This window comes from Rattus rattus, chromosome 2 (genome assembly GCF_011064425.1).
Source record: "Rattus rattus isolate New Zealand chromosome 2, Rrattus_CSIRO_v1, whole genome shotgun sequence".
Taxonomy (NCBI): domain Eukaryota; kingdom Metazoa; phylum Chordata; class Mammalia; order Rodentia; family Muridae; genus Rattus; species Rattus rattus.
The window spans coordinates 192042569-192060829 of record NC_046155.1 but is presented as its reverse complement, the minus strand read 5'-3'; the positions used below and the strand labels follow the sequence as shown (position 1 = coordinate 192060829).

Below are 18261 nucleotides of genomic sequence, written 5' to 3'. Positions count from 1 at the left end.
TCTTTAATGCTCTACAACCTTTGATGTTCCAGCCAGTTCTACTGAAGCCAGTGTCCAGCCAAATGGGAGAGACAATGGGAAACCTGAGAAACCACAGCAACCTTCTTCCTCTGCTCCCAAAGTTGCAGCTTCCTCACAACACACGCCCCCAGCCAAAAATGTCAAAGATGCCCTCTCAGACTTAAAGAACAAAATCCAGACTAATGGTGTGGCGCCCGGAAGAACCCAGCTTCACTCTAAAGTGGGTGAGCTGGACCCTCAGTCCACAGAAGTCACTGGCGAGGAGGAACTGGATTCCCTTGAAGATCCTCGTTCATCACGGTTGGAGACCCTAAACCAGAAGCAACCCTTGAGGGTACCAAGTAGATCTGGTCATGGGGCTCTGGCTCCTGGCAGGACTCCAGCCAGGGCTGGCCTGCCAGTGCTGTCCCGCAAGGAAGGGATGGACAGGCGTGGCCCCTCACTGGACCCCCATCCTCATCCTAGGGTTGAACCTTCAGCTTCTTCTGCCTACCACCAGCTCAGCGCTACAGACAATGATTCTGTGGACCGAAAGGAGGATGATCAAGCAGGATCCCCTGACCCTAAAGCTGCCTCTTCCAGGTCATCTCCCAAGAATCCAGGCAGGTCCAGGCCAACCTCCGCCCCTAGCCGCCATGCGGCTTCTAACATGCTCAGAGACAAAAGCCGGGTACACCCAGGTACAAAGGCAGCATCATCATCTACGTCGAGACAGTCTCATTCTTCCACCAGTGAGGAAGATTCCAGTGCCCAACCCTCGAGACATTTCCCACTGCATAGAGGATCTTCTCCATCCCCGCTTTCTAGGGGCTGGAAGGACCGCCAGGATACCCATGCCTCTAGTTCCCATACGACTTCCCAGACCGCCAGCTCTTCTCATCCCTCTGCCCTGACAGAGGGCTCTGAGGAAGAGGATGGTGGCGCTGATAGTGACAGAGCTGCAGAAGACACCATCAGGCGGGCTGAGGCCACTGCTCAGATCCAACAGACCCGGCCTGGCTTGGGTCACTTTAGTTTGATACGGAATAAACCCTTCACTTCTCACAGCAGAAATCCAAACAGATTCCCCAGGCTCCGTGGACCAAGACTTCAGCCTTCTGTGTCTCCTCAGTCTACCTCAGCCTCGAAAGTCCTCACCAGGGCTCCTTCGCTGCCAGCATCCCACACTAGGCCTGGCTCTGATGTCTATGGAGACGGTGAGGATGAAGAGCCACTTTCAGCCACTGTGGTCAATGATCGTACACCTTCCTATCCCAGGCACCCAATCTCTGGCAGCCCAGACACTTTGAGAAGAGGTCCTCAGAGAGGGGCCAGCTTGTACCGGAAGGAGCCCATCCCAGAAAACTCCAAAGCTGCTGGAGCGGATGTACCTCCTGGGGGCAGATCCCCTCTGTCCTCCAAGGCTCAGGGCTTTCAACAGAGCACCACCGATGAAGGTGCTCCTCAAACATCCCCAGCATCCACCAGCCGCCAGCCGTCGCCTGCTAGACCTCCAGCATCAAGATCACAGCCCTCCCCCGGGTCCACTGTTCCCAGAAGAATGACACCCGATCGCAGCTCAGAACTCTCTAGTTCTCAGAGCAAGGATCGGTCACTTTCCCAGCCCAAGCTGTCCGTCGCTCACGCAGGGCATGACCACCCTCACACTGCAAACTCCCGTGGGGTGCTCCCCTCGGCTCCCCAGAATCAGAATGAGGGTGCCCAGAGCACCTACGAGGACAACAGCACTGAAATTGAGGGTCCAGAATCCCGGGCTCCCACTCATTCGGCTCGAGCCAAGGATACCACTCCACCCATTCTGAAACCTCGGCAGGTGGGCTCCCAGACATGGAACAGTGACAACAGACCTCAGCCCAGCCAGGCAGGAGCCTCTGAAAGACCCATCCGGCCTGGCAGCACCCACCCACGGGCCCAGGTTCCTGGCAGGGCTGGGGTCCAGGCCACGTCAGTGAAGAAGGTCTCACCTTCCAAGCGGCCCCTGCCACCCGAATCTCAGCAATCGGTCTTCGCTGAGGAGGAAGAGGAAAACGAAGGAATGTTAAAAGGCAAAGATTCTCTGTCTACCTCAGTTAAAAAGTGGCCTTCTTCCTCCTCCCCGCGGGACAAGTACACAGACAGAAACCTTGACAAAGACAAGGCTGCCATTGGGCTCCTTGTACAGGAAGAGAACACCGTCCCTGGAAGGCGACCACCAGGCAGCCCCCCAATAGCCTCACACCCATCCACCCGGCACCAGCCTCGAAATCCCGCCACTGCAAGTCCCATCGCGAACACACACTCCTGGCCAAGGTATACCACCCGGGCCCCTTCCAGCTACTCCTCCACGACACCGATGCTCTCCTTGCGGCAGCGGATGCAGCGGAGGTTTAGGACGCCAGTCTCGCGCCAGCCTCCACCGCCCAGACCCGTGCTTACACCAGGTAACTGGTTCTAGCCTTTTATATTTCTTTTCTTTAAAGGGCTTAGTGTTTGTCACAATTTCTGGAAGTGTTTTTTGCTTGCTTGATTTTAGTTTATTCTGTTACTAAGCACCCACCATAGCCAGGCACGGACACTATCCCGACTTCCTTGTCCAGTTTTATGTTGGGTGGGGCGTGGCTTGCACTGTGGCCCCTGCTTTTCAGATGAGTTGGACCCTCAGAGACCAGAGCTGCCAGCTTCCAGTCACATCAATGGGAGGTGTCTGAGTTACAGCTGAGTTCCTAACATGAAACCCGCCCTCCCATCACCCCTCAAACTGCCCCTTCCTCTGTGAAGGTGTGACATAGCCTGATGCCATCTTCAGTTACTCACTTGGCAGAACATCCTTAAGAAACCAATAATAATAACATATGTATGTATGTGTGAATATATGTATGTGTATATACACATATATTACATGTATGCATGTGAATATATATCAATTTGTCTTCTGCTTGTTCCATATGTAATATGGATACGTATGTATTTGTTTCACTTGGCAGGACATATTTAAGGAACCAATGGTAATAACATATGCATATATGTGCATGTGTGTATGTGTGTGTGTGTGCACCTTGCACTTATCTTGCATGTACCTGGGGTTTCTTATAATGTCTTCAACAAATGTATTAGGATCTGGTGGTATTGACTGATTGATTGATTGATTGATTCATTCATTCATTCATTCAAGACAGTGCCTCACTTTGTATTCCAGACTATATATACCTCAAGTTGCCCTCAAACTTAAAGCAGTTGCTAAGACTGCAGCCTGAATCACCAGACCTGGCAGCATTTGTTAATTTGCTTAATTTGTCTCCTGTTGGGATAGTTTTTCCACTAAGACTGTTTTAAGTGACACCACATTAATATATGTTGGATTCACCAATCCCTTGCATGTAGTAGAACCCAGTATGTGCTTGCTCTATAAGGGAAGCAGTGCACTAAGCCTGACCAGCAGTGTTGCCAGAAGCCCCAAAACTTCCTCTTAAAGTGAGGCTGGCCCGATGAGAACAAAGGTCAGCTGTCCCCTAGAAGAGCCCACAGGGAACAACTCAGTAAACACGTCTCAAGCTGCACTGTGGACCTGTGCATGCTGGGAGAACACCACGTGGTCACTCAGCCACTGAGAGCAGGGACAGGAGTCAGCAGGAAATAGCTGTCCTGCTTGATGGACTTTAAACCACATCAGAATTCATCTCCATCATTCGGATCTCCATCCCTCAACGCTGTCAGACTGTCACGTGACTGTCCTGTAAATGTTCTGTCATGTAGATGCCACATTATAAGCTTATTATCTTACAGATGCTATTGGTTGAAACTCTGTTTTGTATTTGTTGGAAACGAAGTGTTTGCACTTACATTGTGATGAAGTCAGTAGTCCAGGAAGGTATAATTTACCAAGAACTTATTTTTTTCTTCCCTTTTCCCTGCTGTGTAGGTTATAATGGAAGACCAAATGCAGAAGAGAACATACCTCCTGGTAGTATTGGAAAACCAAATGGACAGAGAATTATTAATGGTCCTCAAGGAACAAAGTGGGTAGGGTGATATTCCTTACACGCTCTTGTGTTCCTGGTGGGAAGAGAAAAACCATGGATACCGTGTGCCAAAAATCAAGCAGTCTGCTACTCCCTTCCTCTCCCCTCCCCTTCTCTCCCCTCCCCTCCTCTCCCCTCCCCTCCTCTCCCCTCCTCTCCCCTCTCCTCTTCTCCTTCCCTTTCCCTCCCCATTCTCCTCTCCCTCCCCTCCTCCCCCTCCCTCCCCTCCTCTCCTCTCCTCCTCTCTTCTCCCCTTCCTTCCCCTGTCTCCCCTCTCCTCTTCTCCCTTCCCCTCCCCTCCCTTCCCATCTCCCCTTCTCTCCTCTCCCCTCCCTTCTCCTGTCTTCCCTCTCCTTCCCTTTTCTCCTTCCTTCTCCCCTCTCCCCTTCCCTCTCCTTTACCCTCCCCTCCCCTCCCATCTTATTGATAAATTCTTAGTATATCCCAGCTGGCCTCAAATGCAAGATCCTCCTGATTCACAGCCTCTCAGGCACTGGATCATAGGTGTGCCTCATCCTGTCCATTTAAGAATTTAATAGCTTAAGAAAGAGGAAAGGGCACATGTTTCTACTTAGTAAACTGAGGCTTTCTCGTGTTCAGCAAGTGTGATGGCCACTCCACAATAGAAACTTTCTCTATTCTTCATCTTTAGTTTTAACTACCTGTGTAAAGGATACTTGAATATAATTACTCTCAATGTCTAGAAAGTCTATGGTTCTCCCGAGTAACTAACTTGTTCTTTGAAGCTGATCCATGAGGCTTGGGCTTGGGAAACCTCACAGTGAGGTTTTCTATTTGTCTTGATTGTCAGGAAAATAAGATAAGTGTTTGCCCTGACCACAGCAGTTACCTGGAAAAGAACAGCTTTTCTTATTTAATTTTTAATTTCTGTATTTAATTTTTATTTTTACCTTAGTGTATAATTATATATTGTATGTTGTACTCACCAGCTTTTCTACCTGACTTCTTTGTTCACAGATTAACTACTCTGGGACCTAATTATTTATGAATAAATGCTTTGGCTCATTCTCTGACTAGCTTGTGACTTATATAACCCATTTATTCTATTCCATGTCTTCCATATGGTTAGTCACATGCCCTCAGCTTCATGAACCTAACCTCCTCAGAGCCTGGAATAAACATCTCTTTCTTGACTCTCTCTCTGCCGGATGTCCCACCTTCTATTCCCTCCCTCAGCTCATTGGCCAATCAGCTTTTAATTGACATGTGATGCTTCTACACACTGCATAAGAGCTTCTCTCTACTCTATGTATTTTCTGTTAATTGTTTCAAATCATTTGTAAAAGAAATAGTAAAACCAAACCAAAAAGTTCTAAATCAAATAGATCATTTTGTCAGATAATCTTTTGAATCTGACCGCTGTCTAACTAAAACTGAAAATGTGCCACGGTACTTTTTGTTTAGAGAAAGAATATGTTAAGTTCCTGCCTGGGGCAGAGATAAATGTTTAGGGGAATTTTGTGGGTTGACAGTGTAAGAAAATGGAAAACAATATTCAAGGCTTGAAAATATTCTTTGAAAGAATTTTTAAAAAAATCTCATTGTAGAATTACCAGTCAAGATGTCTATTTACAATGAAAAGGTTTAAAAAAATATATACTGAGAGCCTCTGAATTTTTTTGTCATATAACATCTAAAGATGGGATCAGTGCAAATCAAAACAGAATTACTTTATCAATCATTCTGAATTGAAAAGGCTTCCTTGTCTGGCCTCAGTGGGAGAGCGCAGAACTAACCCTGCAGAGACTTGATGTGCCAGGGCCTGGGGACACACAGGGGGCCCCACCCTGGCAGAGGAGAAGGGGAGAGAGGGATTGGGAAAAGGACTCTGTGGTGGGGGTCAAGGGCAGCAATTGGGATGTAAAAATATTAATTAATTAATTAAAAAAAGAAAAGTAAAGGCCTTGACAACTATGTTTCCTAGCCAAAATGCTGAGAGGTGATTGGAGCTGATTTTGAAAGTAGGCTCTACAATAAGTATCTTACGTTTGCTGTTAACTCGGGACTTCTTTTGTATTGTGGTTATGTAGAGACGGGGTTTCAGATGTTCCTCAGTGTGGGATCACCAGGAGCCAATGTGTATCTGAAAAGTCACTAATGGATGAGGACTGCTAGTCTAGGACCACACTTAGGGGGCTGCTAGTCCAGGACCACACTTAGGGGGCTGCTAGTCCAGGACCACACTTAGGGGGCTGCTAGTCCAGGACCACACTTAGGGGGCTGCTAGTCCAGGACCACACTTAGGGGGCTGCTAGTCCAAGACCACACTTAGGGGGCTGCTAGTCCAGGACCACACTTAGGGGGCTGCTAGTCCAGGATCACACTTAAGGGGCTGTCAGGGAAGACATGAGCTCCTTCTCATAGGGAAAAGAATGAATTTTCAAGTTTTATTATTTTAGAGAATAGGATGTTTCTCCATGCATTCTATATTTTACACTATTTCTATAAGTTAAAAAATAATTCAATAATCAAAATTTATTTTTAACATAAATAGCACAAGGAAAACATTTCATAATTTTAAGCAACTGGTGATATCTGTCAGTCATTAAGGTATTTCAGAAATACAAGGACAAGAAACAAATGTCCTTTATTCCAAACTGGTTCTCAGGAGTGACCCGTTGGTGACAACTTAGTGGATATCTTTTTGGAACACTTGTCTTTGACATTTTCAAGCTTATGTACAAAATGTGTTATTTTCAAAGTAATCAGTCCTGTTACCTGGGTATGCATCAGTTTAGATCAATATACACGAGATTCCTATCTTCCTCCACTGGTGGCTGACGGGCTATTATTTAAGCTCTTCTATCAGTTGATGAATCCTTGGGTTGGTTCCTGTTTTTGGCATTAGATATGATATACTTAACGGTAAAAAAATACTTTGAATATTTTTTGCATATGTGATGAGCAAAACAGTTTATGTATTATATAGGTAAGCGATGTGATACGGGGCAAGCAGAACAATGCCAGGTGCTATTGGGTTTAATTTTCAGGCCTTGCAAACCCTAATGACCGGAGTGTTTCCCTCCCACGTCCTAGCTTCTTCCTGTGGATGCTCACGTCTGTACACATTGTTAGAGATGTGAACATTTTGGGGGATCCCCTGCGTACCCTTCCATCTGTGCTGTCTTGGTTTAGGTTGTAGACCTGGACCGTGGCTTGGTGTTGAATGCAGAAGGGCGGTACCTCCAAGACTCCCACGGCAATCCTCTCCGGGTGAGACTCGGGGGAGACGGTCGCACCATCGTGGGTGAGTGAGACCGGTTCCGAGGAACGACAGCTGCATGAGCTGTGAAACAGCTTTGGTCTTCACACGCCCCTCCTTTCTGATGGTTACCAGTGGCCCACCCCTGTCGGCCATGTGGGAAGAGGGTCTCCCAAAGGGACCAGAATCTCATGGTTCTCATCATCTTCAGAATCCCCTTCTAGAAATGTGTAATCTAGTTTGTCCTTGAACTTGGCCATTTAGAGCTCAGGTCAGAAAACTACGGTCCACAGACTAACTGTGCAGCTTGGTTTTGGAAGCCTGTGGGCCCAGAATAGTTCTCACAACTTAAAAAATGATTCTTCACCCCCACCACAGAAGAAGAATGTGTCTTGTGACATGTGGTAAATTTATATGACATTCACATGTCGGCGTCCATGCACAGAGGCATCATTGGAACACAGGAGCATTTATTAAGGTAGCCCATCCATTACGTATTGCTTATGCATTGTGTATTGTATGTTTTGCTCTACAAAGGCTGAGTTGAACAGCTCCATCTGGCCCACAGGGCTTAAAATGCTTACTCTCTGGCCTTTTGTGAGAAATGTTTGCTATCCCTGGCCCAACCTAACATGCTTTCTCCCCTAGGAGTAGAAATAAAGCGCAAAGAACCACTTCTCTTAACAGACACAGTTTTCCCTGGTAATGGCACATTCTGACCTAAGAGTTTATATGGGTCTATAAAGGGGGATGATGGCCGATGTCCTAAGCCCATCTGTCCTGGATAGCAGCTGACACTACCACCTCAGACACACACATTCACCGTTACTCCTCTGCTATTTTCTGGTTAAAGCATACATAAGCTCCGAGAAGACACGTCCTCATCGTGCTTCCTGTCCCCTGGATTGTTTCTCCTGGTCACATAGCTCTCGCTTGGTTTTATTTCAGATCTGGGAGGAACCCCTATGGTGAGTCCCGATGGCCTCCCCCTGTTTGGGCAGGGGAGACATGGCAAACCTGTGGCCAGTGCCCAGGACAAACCCATCCTGAGTCTTGGAGGGAAGCCCTTAGTGGGCTTGGAAGTGGTCAGAACAACCACCCAAGTTCCTACCACCACCATGCCTCCAACCACAACGACCACCACTGTGCCGACCACCACAACCCTACCGCCCACAACCACCACCACCCGCCGGACCACCACGACTCGCCGGACCACCACCACCACCCGCCGCACAGCCACCACCAGGCGTCCCACAACTACAACCCGAGCTACTCGCAGGACAACTACCACTACCACCACTCCAGAACCTACCACTCCCTCTCCTACCTGTCCTCCTGGGACCCTGGAACACCAGGATGAAGCTGGCAACCTCATAATGGGCTCAAATGGGATCCCAGAGTGCTACCCCGAGGAAGGTAACCAGCTTTGTTCTAATGTAGGCAACTTACTTACCTAATATACCCCAGGATAGAGATGGGTCTCAGAGCCCGCCAGGAAAGGGTGAGTACCGTCTAGGGCAGAACAGCAGCCAAACTGAGGCATCCGGAATCAAAGCTGTCAGATTCACTCAATAGGAAATAGGGTGTGAGTTATACCTGTACACACAGGTAAGTTAAAACATTCAGGGCGTCTTTTGTTTATCTAACAACTGAAACAGTTCATTCTCAGTTCGGATTCAGGTTACGTTTCCCAAGGGACTCTACTGTGTCTTATTGGTGTGTGTGTGTGTGTGTGTGTGTGTGTGTGTGTGTGTGTGTGTGTGTACACGTGTGAGAAAGAGAGCTAGAGAGAGAGGGAGAGAGAGCGGGGGTGGGGGAGAAATATTGGTAGGTCAGTTCTGAGAGTGTGATTAACAGATCGGATAAGTTTCTGACTTGGTGGCCTGTTAGATGACAGTCTCCCTGTGAGCTCCAGGAAAGCCATCAGTGCGTTTGGCAGATCAGCTTTCCTTTTGAAGAAAGCCAGTGTCAAGTGGTGAGGCTTCTCTTGAGAGCATGGAGTTTCCATTGGATAAAAACAGACCACGTCTCCTGCTTTACCACGTTCGATCCACTCTCCGATCACTCCTGACATCTGCCTGCCTTCCCACCAACGGTCCAGGTCATGGTAGAACAATGCGTCATCATCCTCTCGTCTCAGGCTTCAGTTCAGGCTTCTATGGACAAAGCTTTGCCTCTGACACACAGGAGACAGACTAAAGCTGGTCTCGCATAGGCTGTAAAGCCCGTGTCTCTTAGTCTAACACAGACTGAAGACCCTTTCTCTCAGGATGCATTTGCAAGCCTAGAACTCTTGCAGAAAATCACTGCATGTGATGAACCCTGATGAATCTGATGTTAACACCGCGTTCAGAATGAGAATCTACTTCTGAGGCACTGTTTGAATGAAAAGTTGAAAAATTAATGGGGAATCCTGACATCTTAGAGGTCCACAGCAGAGAGCAAAGAAGCACAAACCGAGGGAGAAAGTCGTTGTCCAGAGAAACCTTATAATGACCACTCAGTGAGTACAAATCTGAATGCTTTTTCTTTTTGTTTTCACATTTGTTTGTTTGTTTACTGAGGGAAGGGATGTTCTGTATGCACATACAAGAGCATGCATGCATGGGCTTGGAAGGCAACCTGTGAGAGTCAATTTTCTACCATGGGGGTTCCAGGGATGGATCTCTGGCCACCTAGCCTTTTGGTCCCTGGATTTATCTTTGACTTTCTAATAGTATTTAAGCGACTTCTTCCTTCTGCATGCACTGATACGTTTGTTTCTGGAAGTAGAGATTAACTACAGCAGATAACTTCGTAATAATTGGTTGTAACAAAAGGATGACCGCCCAGGGTTTGATTTCTCTCTCTGCTGTTTTGCACTCTGCTTGGTCGGAATCTTAAAGGCCCTGCAGCGTGGTCGTTCCTTGACGGTTTTCCTACTACAGATTTTGACTTGGCTTGAAACCCAATAGATTTTCTCAGCATCTGTGTCCATGCTTTTCTCACCAACCACAAAGCAGAGCATTCATTTCACTTGCGTCCCCTCTTCTGGCTCCTTGGTCCAGCCCAAAGGCTAATGTACCTCTCGGCAGCATTTTGAAATCAAGAACAAACAAACACGGAGTCTGGCTAAAAATTAAATTTGGCGAGAACGGCCCATCTCCCTGCCATGTTCAGTGGACGACGCGTTATTCTTAACATCCTTCAGTGGGCTCTGCATTCTCTGTCTGCTGTTTCTACAACTTGAATGTTTTCTTTCTTGCTTTTGTTGCAATTGTAATTATTTTATATTTTAATTTAAAACCCTTCCAGTGACGTATAGGGAGCTGTGTGTTTAATCTACACAGTCTAAGGAGTTTTGGGGATGAGAAGACATAAACATATCCTACCATCAGGACCGCAGACATATACATCACCCCTCAGAGCCTTCCCTCCCGCCAGTGTTTATTCTTTTTATTTTCTCCCCCACTTTATGTCTCGGAGTTGCTTTTTTTTTTTCATGTGTCTCTAGGCTGACCCACTGGCCAACACCCATACGTTATTCCTTTCTGAGTTTCTTACAGTAGGCTCCAATGACTTTCTGTCCACTCATTTTCAGTTTAACCTATTATCTACAGTGGCTGCCTCTTGTGTAGAAACTTAGTTGCAAAGATGGCTTGAGGTTGGAAAATAGAGTCAGATTGCTCTAGGAAAGCCTGCTCTACAACTGTGTAACACAATTGTTCTTTGTCCACTAAGCACCTTGTCATGGTCTCAGTTGCAGAATGCTCTGTTAACATTGTAATGGCACTTGGAGAAGAGATGGTCCCGGTAAAGGCCCCAGCATCAGGGGAGGAAGACCTGCTCCTGGTCTCCCTTACAGAACCACAGAAACTCCTGGGTCTCATCCACACCCTAGCTTTGTCTTTCACCTCCCTGTTCCCTTAGCACAACCTCCTCTGTTGTGCTGAGTAGAGTTCAGTCATGAATATGCACTCACTGTGCCTGTACTGTGGCTCCCTCTGTATGCAGCTAAAATTACCCAGACAGCGTCCAGACTGTGGCACCCACCAGTCTAGGAACTGGAGTGTTCATTGCTGCCGTAGTTACGACTTGGAACCTGTGTGGCAGCAGTGAAGAATATCAATGAGGGGAGTTTCCAATCCTCTATCCTCACCCTGCTTCAGCTGGTCATTGGACATTCCAGTCCATTTGTAAAGTCCTGGTGTTTCGTTCCAGTGCTCCAGCGTTAAAAGCGTCTTTTCAAACATGCAAGTCTTGGCTCCCTTGGTTAAATCAGGTCTCCTCCTTTTCTTTGAAAATTGCTTCCAAGAAATGTTCTAGGAATAACCTTGGGCCACTCGGTCACACCAGCAGCTCTGTTATTTATGGATACTTCCTCATTCGCTATGGATGCTGTGCTTTCCCACAGCCGGGATGCACATTACATGCTCGTTTCCTGTGTATCATTGCATTTATTCCACTCTCTTTACATGCACACATGAGCACATGGACACACAAGTACACACAAGTACACATACACACACACACACACACACACACACACACACGGACAATAGTTTTTTTTTTTTTTTAGTTTTTAGTTTTAGCTAGAATCAGCTTCTCCTCTCAGTAATAAACCTCTGGAGCTAGGATAACAGACTCTCCAGTTTCTCTGGGTACCAGGTTCTCTTCTTCAGGCACTGAAATATCTTAAGACACAGGCATTCTGGGTGGACGAAGTGGGATGTTAAAGCCAGCGATCTTTGTTTTCCAGGCTGGAGATTGGATGATCGCACATCTCTAGAAGTGCTTTGAGCCAACTGAACATCCAAGAATTTGTAACGTGACCTTGTTACATGTTGGAGAGACACACGCTCATCATTAGAGAAAACAGTTCCAGTCTGCCACGATCACCATCCTGACAGAAAACACAAAGATAATGATCGGGATGTATTTGCAGTGGACCCCCCCATACCATATGGGGATGCACCCAATTTCCCATGGCTGGAGTCAGCTTCCTCCCTCTAAACTTCTATGGAGAACAAACTTAAAAAAAAAACTATTTTAATGTCTGGAGCCAGAGCCTTAATTCTGTGGAGACGTAGAACGTTCTTTTTTTTTTTTTTTTTTTTTTCATTACCATGGCTGGGAAGACTTGGCTACACTCCCATGCAGATGACTGGAAGCCACTTTTATATGAAGGTCAAAGTTTTGACAGTGGGTCTAGGATAGCTTATAAGATGTCCAGTTTTACGTAGGTCCAGATGGTCTTGTACAGCAGAGTCCGGAAGCCGTCTGTTCTGATGGAATGTGGCTGTATGGTCATTGCATGCAGATGATTCATTTACTTGGAGAGAAGACTGTGGTAACTGAAAAAAACAAATAAGTGATTTTATTTGGTTTTAGAAATGTATTAAATGGCTTGGTGGGATGTTCCCTTGTGCCAGAGGCCTTGTGTTGGTCACCACAAGAGATGATCTAAATTGACAGGTAAAATGTATATATGACCTTCCGCAAGGTACCAGCTACCCCAGCATCTCCAGGACTTGCAATGAACATGGGTATCCACAAAGGAAACCCTGCTTCTCCCTGTTCTGTTTGACCTGGGATATTAAAATGCACATTTTTGTTCCTTTTTTTTTAACTTGGAGACATAATGCAAATTGAATATAAATGGTCAATAAGAAAGTCACACTGCTCCTAAAAGCTAAACTTGCACATGAAAACAAAACAGGTAGGTCAGGAACAAGTGACAAGATAAACTCAAACTTCAGGCACCATGAACCTGAAAACAGACTTGAATTTGCGCAGGAGTAGCGCCATCTTGGATTCAGGCTTGTTGATGTTGCCCTGGCCGATGGATAATAATATTATAATAATAACCACCGTTTTTTTTAAAAGATGACCATTCTATCCCTGAAGGGTGGATGATCTAGAACTGGCCTTATTAGCAATCACTCTAAGCACAGATCCTCACCCTAGGCATGATGGTCAGGGATGTTGGAGCCCATCTTGGGAAGCTGAGAGTGGCTGTGGGTGTCCTGCTGCTATCTATGGGCTGGTGACAGCTGAGTACGCTTGCCCTCTATCTCAGGAGCTCACTTCAGCACCGTTAAGCTCACCATGTAATGCTAACTAAGAGCTGCAATGGAACTGGCAGGATTGTTACATTGCTAGGTAAATTAGATCAGTGACTTCTAACAGTTTAGAAAATGCCAAATCGATACATGTGGTTTCCCAGAGATGAGAATTTAGATACTGGTTTCCCTTTGTTTCCTTGTGAAATGTTGAGTCAGACTGCAAGGGTTCTCAGACAGTTGGATTGGTTAGGTCAGCTTTAAAATAGAGGCGGTTTGCTGGATGTTCTGTGAGTCAAGGAGCCTGAAGCTTCAGTTCTGTGTTTTGCACCTGTGTGGCTTCAGGCCGCTATGAATCCTAGAGAGCCTCAGTGTGGAGCCCAGAAGTGGGTGTGGGAAACACTATTATCCCAAGGGTGTGTGTGAAGATTAACTCGAACAGCATTCACTGAGAGCACCCAGAGTTCAGATGGCATCCGGTAGCCACCTTCCTCATGCTATCCCTTCAACCCCTCTCAAGAAGAGGTTATGTCTAGAGAGTTCTGTATTATGGCTTCAGGTCATAAGGAGGAGGAGTTGCTCTGAGCTGGATAAAAACTTCATTGGCTTCAAAGCTCATATGCAAGTCAAGCAATCTAATGGGTACTGATTTCCTGAGTCCATAGTAAAAGGTCACTGGGGAGGAAAGACACATGGGAGAGAATGACTTGAGACAATAGGTCCTTTAGATGGGTGGTAGGGCTGCAGGGAGGACTCTGTAAGACTCTGAGCCTGTCATCTACTTACAAGTGGGACAGTTTTAGGGCACAGAGGGATGGCAGGGAAGGAGGCTGAAGAATTTCCCTTCTTGGCTCATAGTCCCCCATTGTTAGGGGTGACCACTACATCAGTCAATGTCAGGTGATTGACAAATACCTTTCCTGGCAATTACTAGGGTCTCCCAAGGCAAGGAGGGCAGGGCTAGAGAAGCAAGAACCTTAACCAAATCACTGTAGTTGCAGGAATTGTTGCATTTCAACCAAAATGGAAGAACTTTGTATCAGGACACAGTCCTGGCAGACGCAGAGAAGCACAGGAAACTCAGGTAGTACAGTCTGCCAAGCTAGAAGTAAGCAGAGGTAAATATAGAATTAGAATATTCTAATGGCAAGATAGAAGTAGGTGGAGAATAAAGGCAGATAACATGAGCTACCTGGGAAGGGGATTTTTGTCATCATCCAGGGCCCCTCTCCTGGCTGATCTCTGAGCAAATGTGTCCAGGCTTGTGACAGTGATATGGAAGGCCCTCCCTCCAGGTCTAGAGCAATTCAGACAGGAGTGTGGAGGTGACAGGGAGGGTGACAGGGGCTCTAGGAACGCAGAGCTGGGTGTTCTCCTCAGTAAAAGATACTGGGTTGCCTTTCTCGGATCTCAAAGAGAAGAGGCCTGGCTTGCGTTCGAGGGTTCGGATGGTCTTTCTTCTGGAAAAGTGAGGAGACATTGATATCCGTGACGGTTTCTGGGAGCCGCGCAGGATGAGCGAGCCGCTATTCTTGCGATGTGGGTGTGGTAGCAGCATTCCAAGAGCGCTGGGAAGACTCACGTGGTGATCGGTCTTCTTCTCTCTTCCTCCCTAGATGACTTCTCGGGCCTGGAGATAGACACGGCACTACCCACGGAAGAGGACTATGTTGTGTACGACGACGGTATGGAGCCACTCTCTAAGCACACACTTTGCTTTCTGATCACAAGACCTTATTTTAATTCCAAGTGTTTGATCTTGATTGCATTTGTCTCTGGTTCAGACTGGGACAGTGGTGGTAACCAACCTCTCTTCCAAGCTGGTTCTGCCGTGGCTCAGACCTCCCTTTTACCAGCATCTCTATTGACAGAGCCTTGTGGTTTTAAATCAGAGAGGGACCTCCTACTGGGGCTTTGTGTTAGGAAATATAATGCGGTGGCAGGTGGGAGTCAGGGGGTATCAGGCGGGCCGGTGCCAAGGTGTCCCCCTGAGAAATCACGCCATGCTATAGACCTGGTATAAGGAAGGTTTATTTGGGGGAAGTGAGGGGACTGAGGAACTGGAGGGGGGGTAGGAGCAGACAGACAGAAGCAGAGCCATGAGGGCAGAGGAAGTGGGGACAGAGAAGGACAGAAATAAGGAAAGAGAGGCTGGCAGGGAACGTGGGACCAGAGGTGTGTGTGTGGGGGGAGTAGCAAGCTAGTACCCGGCAGCGGCAGATGGTGACGTAAGCAGCCGCTAGGTCCCTGGGAGGAGTCCAGCGGAATCGCCTGTAAGTCAACACTTCGTCCTTTCTCATTTCTTTCCTTTTCTAGTGAGATAATATAGATGCTACTACAGACGTGTTGGTTTCTTATCATAGAATCTTTTCAAATAGTCACGTTCAAATTCCACAATGTCCCTGTCCCAGCTCCGACCATCTCTGAAGAAATGGTAACTGCTCTTTGGTTACCTTTAGGACCCTGAGGTTGTCTTCTCTTTCCTGGAATTGCCTCTGCAAGTGAGCCGTTCACCTTAGCGACTCGCACACCCAAGCCCAGGGTCTGCTTCCTCTTGTTTTCTGGTGTCTTGAGCCACAATCCTGTGGACAATGTTGCCTTTGATGCTTTCTTTTATTCATAACTAAATTAGAGTCACTGCAGTTTTCAAATTGAGGATTGATTTGAAAGAAAAACAGCAGGCATTAGGAAATCCAGGAAGATTTCTCGGCACCTTGGAAAACACCCACCCTGTTTTTTCTATCTTTGATCAGTGAAGGGGGATCTGTTCTATTTTCTTTTTTAAATGTTAAAGGCCAATTCTTTTTAGAGTATTAATTGCAGTCTCCTCCCCGAAAAGGTCTGTACCTAGATTTTTTTTCCCCAAGATTAATTCATTTTTAAATTTTATGTGTATGTGTTATGTCTGAGTATCTGTGTGTACGACACATGAGCACAGTGCCGCTGGTGACCAAAAGAGGGCGTCAGATCCCCTGAACCTGGAGTTACAGGCAGTTGTGAGCTACCTAATGTGGGTGCTGGGACCCTAACCCGAGTCCTCTTAACTGTTAAGCCGTTTCTCCAGCCCCAAGGCTGTTTTATTTAATTTATTTTTTAAAGAGTTATTTATATAAAACGTATTATTTATCTGTATGTGTATGTGTGTTGTGTGAGCTCATACGCACCCTGTGCATGCTCCCTGCGGAGGTCTGAGGGTGTCAGGACCCCTGGAACTAGAGGTGCCAAAGGTTGTGAACCACCTGCTATGGGTGCTGGGAACTGAATCTAGGTCCTCTGTTCTTAACCACTGAGCCGCCTCTCTATCCCTGGTGTGATCTTTTATAGCTTAAAAAGAGTAAAAAGAAAAAGAAATTCAGGGCATGAGCATGGCCTGAAAGCCCTTTTCTGTTCCTAAAACTTTGTTTGTGGGTACATGTGTGCCTTTGTTCTTTCTCTTTCTTTCCCTTTTAAAATATGCAGCAGCATATAACAGTTGTTCCAGTGTGTGTGTGTGTGTGTGTGTGTGTGTGTGTGTGTGTGTGTGTGTACCTACAGTCAAATCACAAGTATCCTTCGATTACATCCAGTGCCTCTTCTGGTACCACACAATTACAAAGAATTCATATCTTTTCAGATTATGGACTTGAGACCACAAGGCCACCGACCAGCACCATGCCCTCAACCACTGCTGCCACACCAAAGATCGTCCCAGAGCAAGGCACTGTCAGCTCCTTCCCAGAGGAAGAATTTGACCTTGCTGGAAAGAGGCGGTTTGTTGGTGAATGTCACTTCCTTAATTGGGGAAACTGATTTTAGCTTTGCTCCTTGAAGACAGCATAGCTAAGACCTGGCCTAGCCCTTGGAGAAAATGCTTCCCTGGGGTGAATTTTCCCTGAGGGGTAATTTAGTGAGTCCGTTTTACTTAGATGGGGGCTCAGTTTGCAGAAGTCATTTAAGAGGAGGACCAGAGAACTGTTAGTGCTCAACAGAGGATCTCAGTGAGGGCGTCCATACGAGGGTGCCAGTGCATACACACACACACACACACACACACACACACACACACACACACACACGTGTGTATACACACATATACCTGCACGAGCACACGCACCCCCACGCGCATACACACACACACACACACGTGCACACACACATACACACATATGCACACACACATACACACACACACACAGTACACACACACACACACACACACACACACACACACACGTGCACACAGAGGCCAGAGGGCATCCAATGTCTTCCTCTGTCACTCTACCCTATCCCCTTGAAGGCAGCATCTCTCACAACACCAGAAACTCACTATGTCAGTAAGGCTGGCTAGGGAGATCGCAAGGTCTGTCTGTCTTCAGGCCCCCAATACCTGGGCTACACGCATGTCCAGCTATGCCCAACTCTTTATGTGGGCACTGGGGATTCAAACTCAGACCCTCATGTTTGTACAGAAAGTGTTCTTATGCACCTAGCCATCTTCCCAGCCCTGAGGCCAGTTTTTTTTTTTTGACAAGTTGGATGGTTGAACCTTCACTTGCTCATGGCTTGCTAAATTCTGAACAGTGCACCTTAGTGAATGCTGCCACTAGTCTTGACAATGTCGCAGAACCAACACCATTTTTTGTACAGTTATCTTCTCCAACTTCATTAGCCTCAAAGAATTGGGATCTGGAAATTCATTTCTCCCCTCTTCTTTCTCAGTGGCTAAAACCATTTTGATCGAGAATTCTGTGCAACCGAACTACGTTCTACTCCCTTTCCAAGCCATTCCTTTCCCCATGCCCTTGATGAACCACATTAATGAGACAGTTGGATTAATATGTCACTGAGTGGAGACAAGCAACAGCTTAAATTAACATCGTACTTTTTGGTTTCCAAAACAAATGTCTTGCCATGAGCAGAGAAGATATCTTGCCAGCTAAGACGCTGTGACTGGGCGTCTCACCATGAGTTAGAGAGCAAGGCCATTAGCCTGAGGCAG

At 46.8% G+C, this 18261-nt stretch overlaps 1 protein-coding gene across 1 annotated transcript in view; it reads left to right on the top strand.

The window, feature by feature from the left end:
* Fndc1 (fibronectin type III domain containing 1) overlaps positions 1–18261 on the top strand; it is a 63332-nt gene that overhangs the window by 29634 nt on the left and 15437 nt on the right. Inside the window, exons 8-13 of the mRNA XM_032894731.1 lie at positions 33–2441; positions 3920–4020; positions 7176–7287; positions 8191–8658; positions 14900–14968; positions 16897–17040. Coding sequence (XP_032750622.1) covers positions 33–2441; positions 3920–4020; positions 7176–7287; positions 8191–8658; positions 14900–14968; positions 16897–17040 — 3303 coding nt within the window. The remainder of the gene's footprint in view (positions 1–32; positions 2442–3919; positions 4021–7175; positions 7288–8190; positions 8659–14899; positions 14969–16896; positions 17041–18261) is intronic.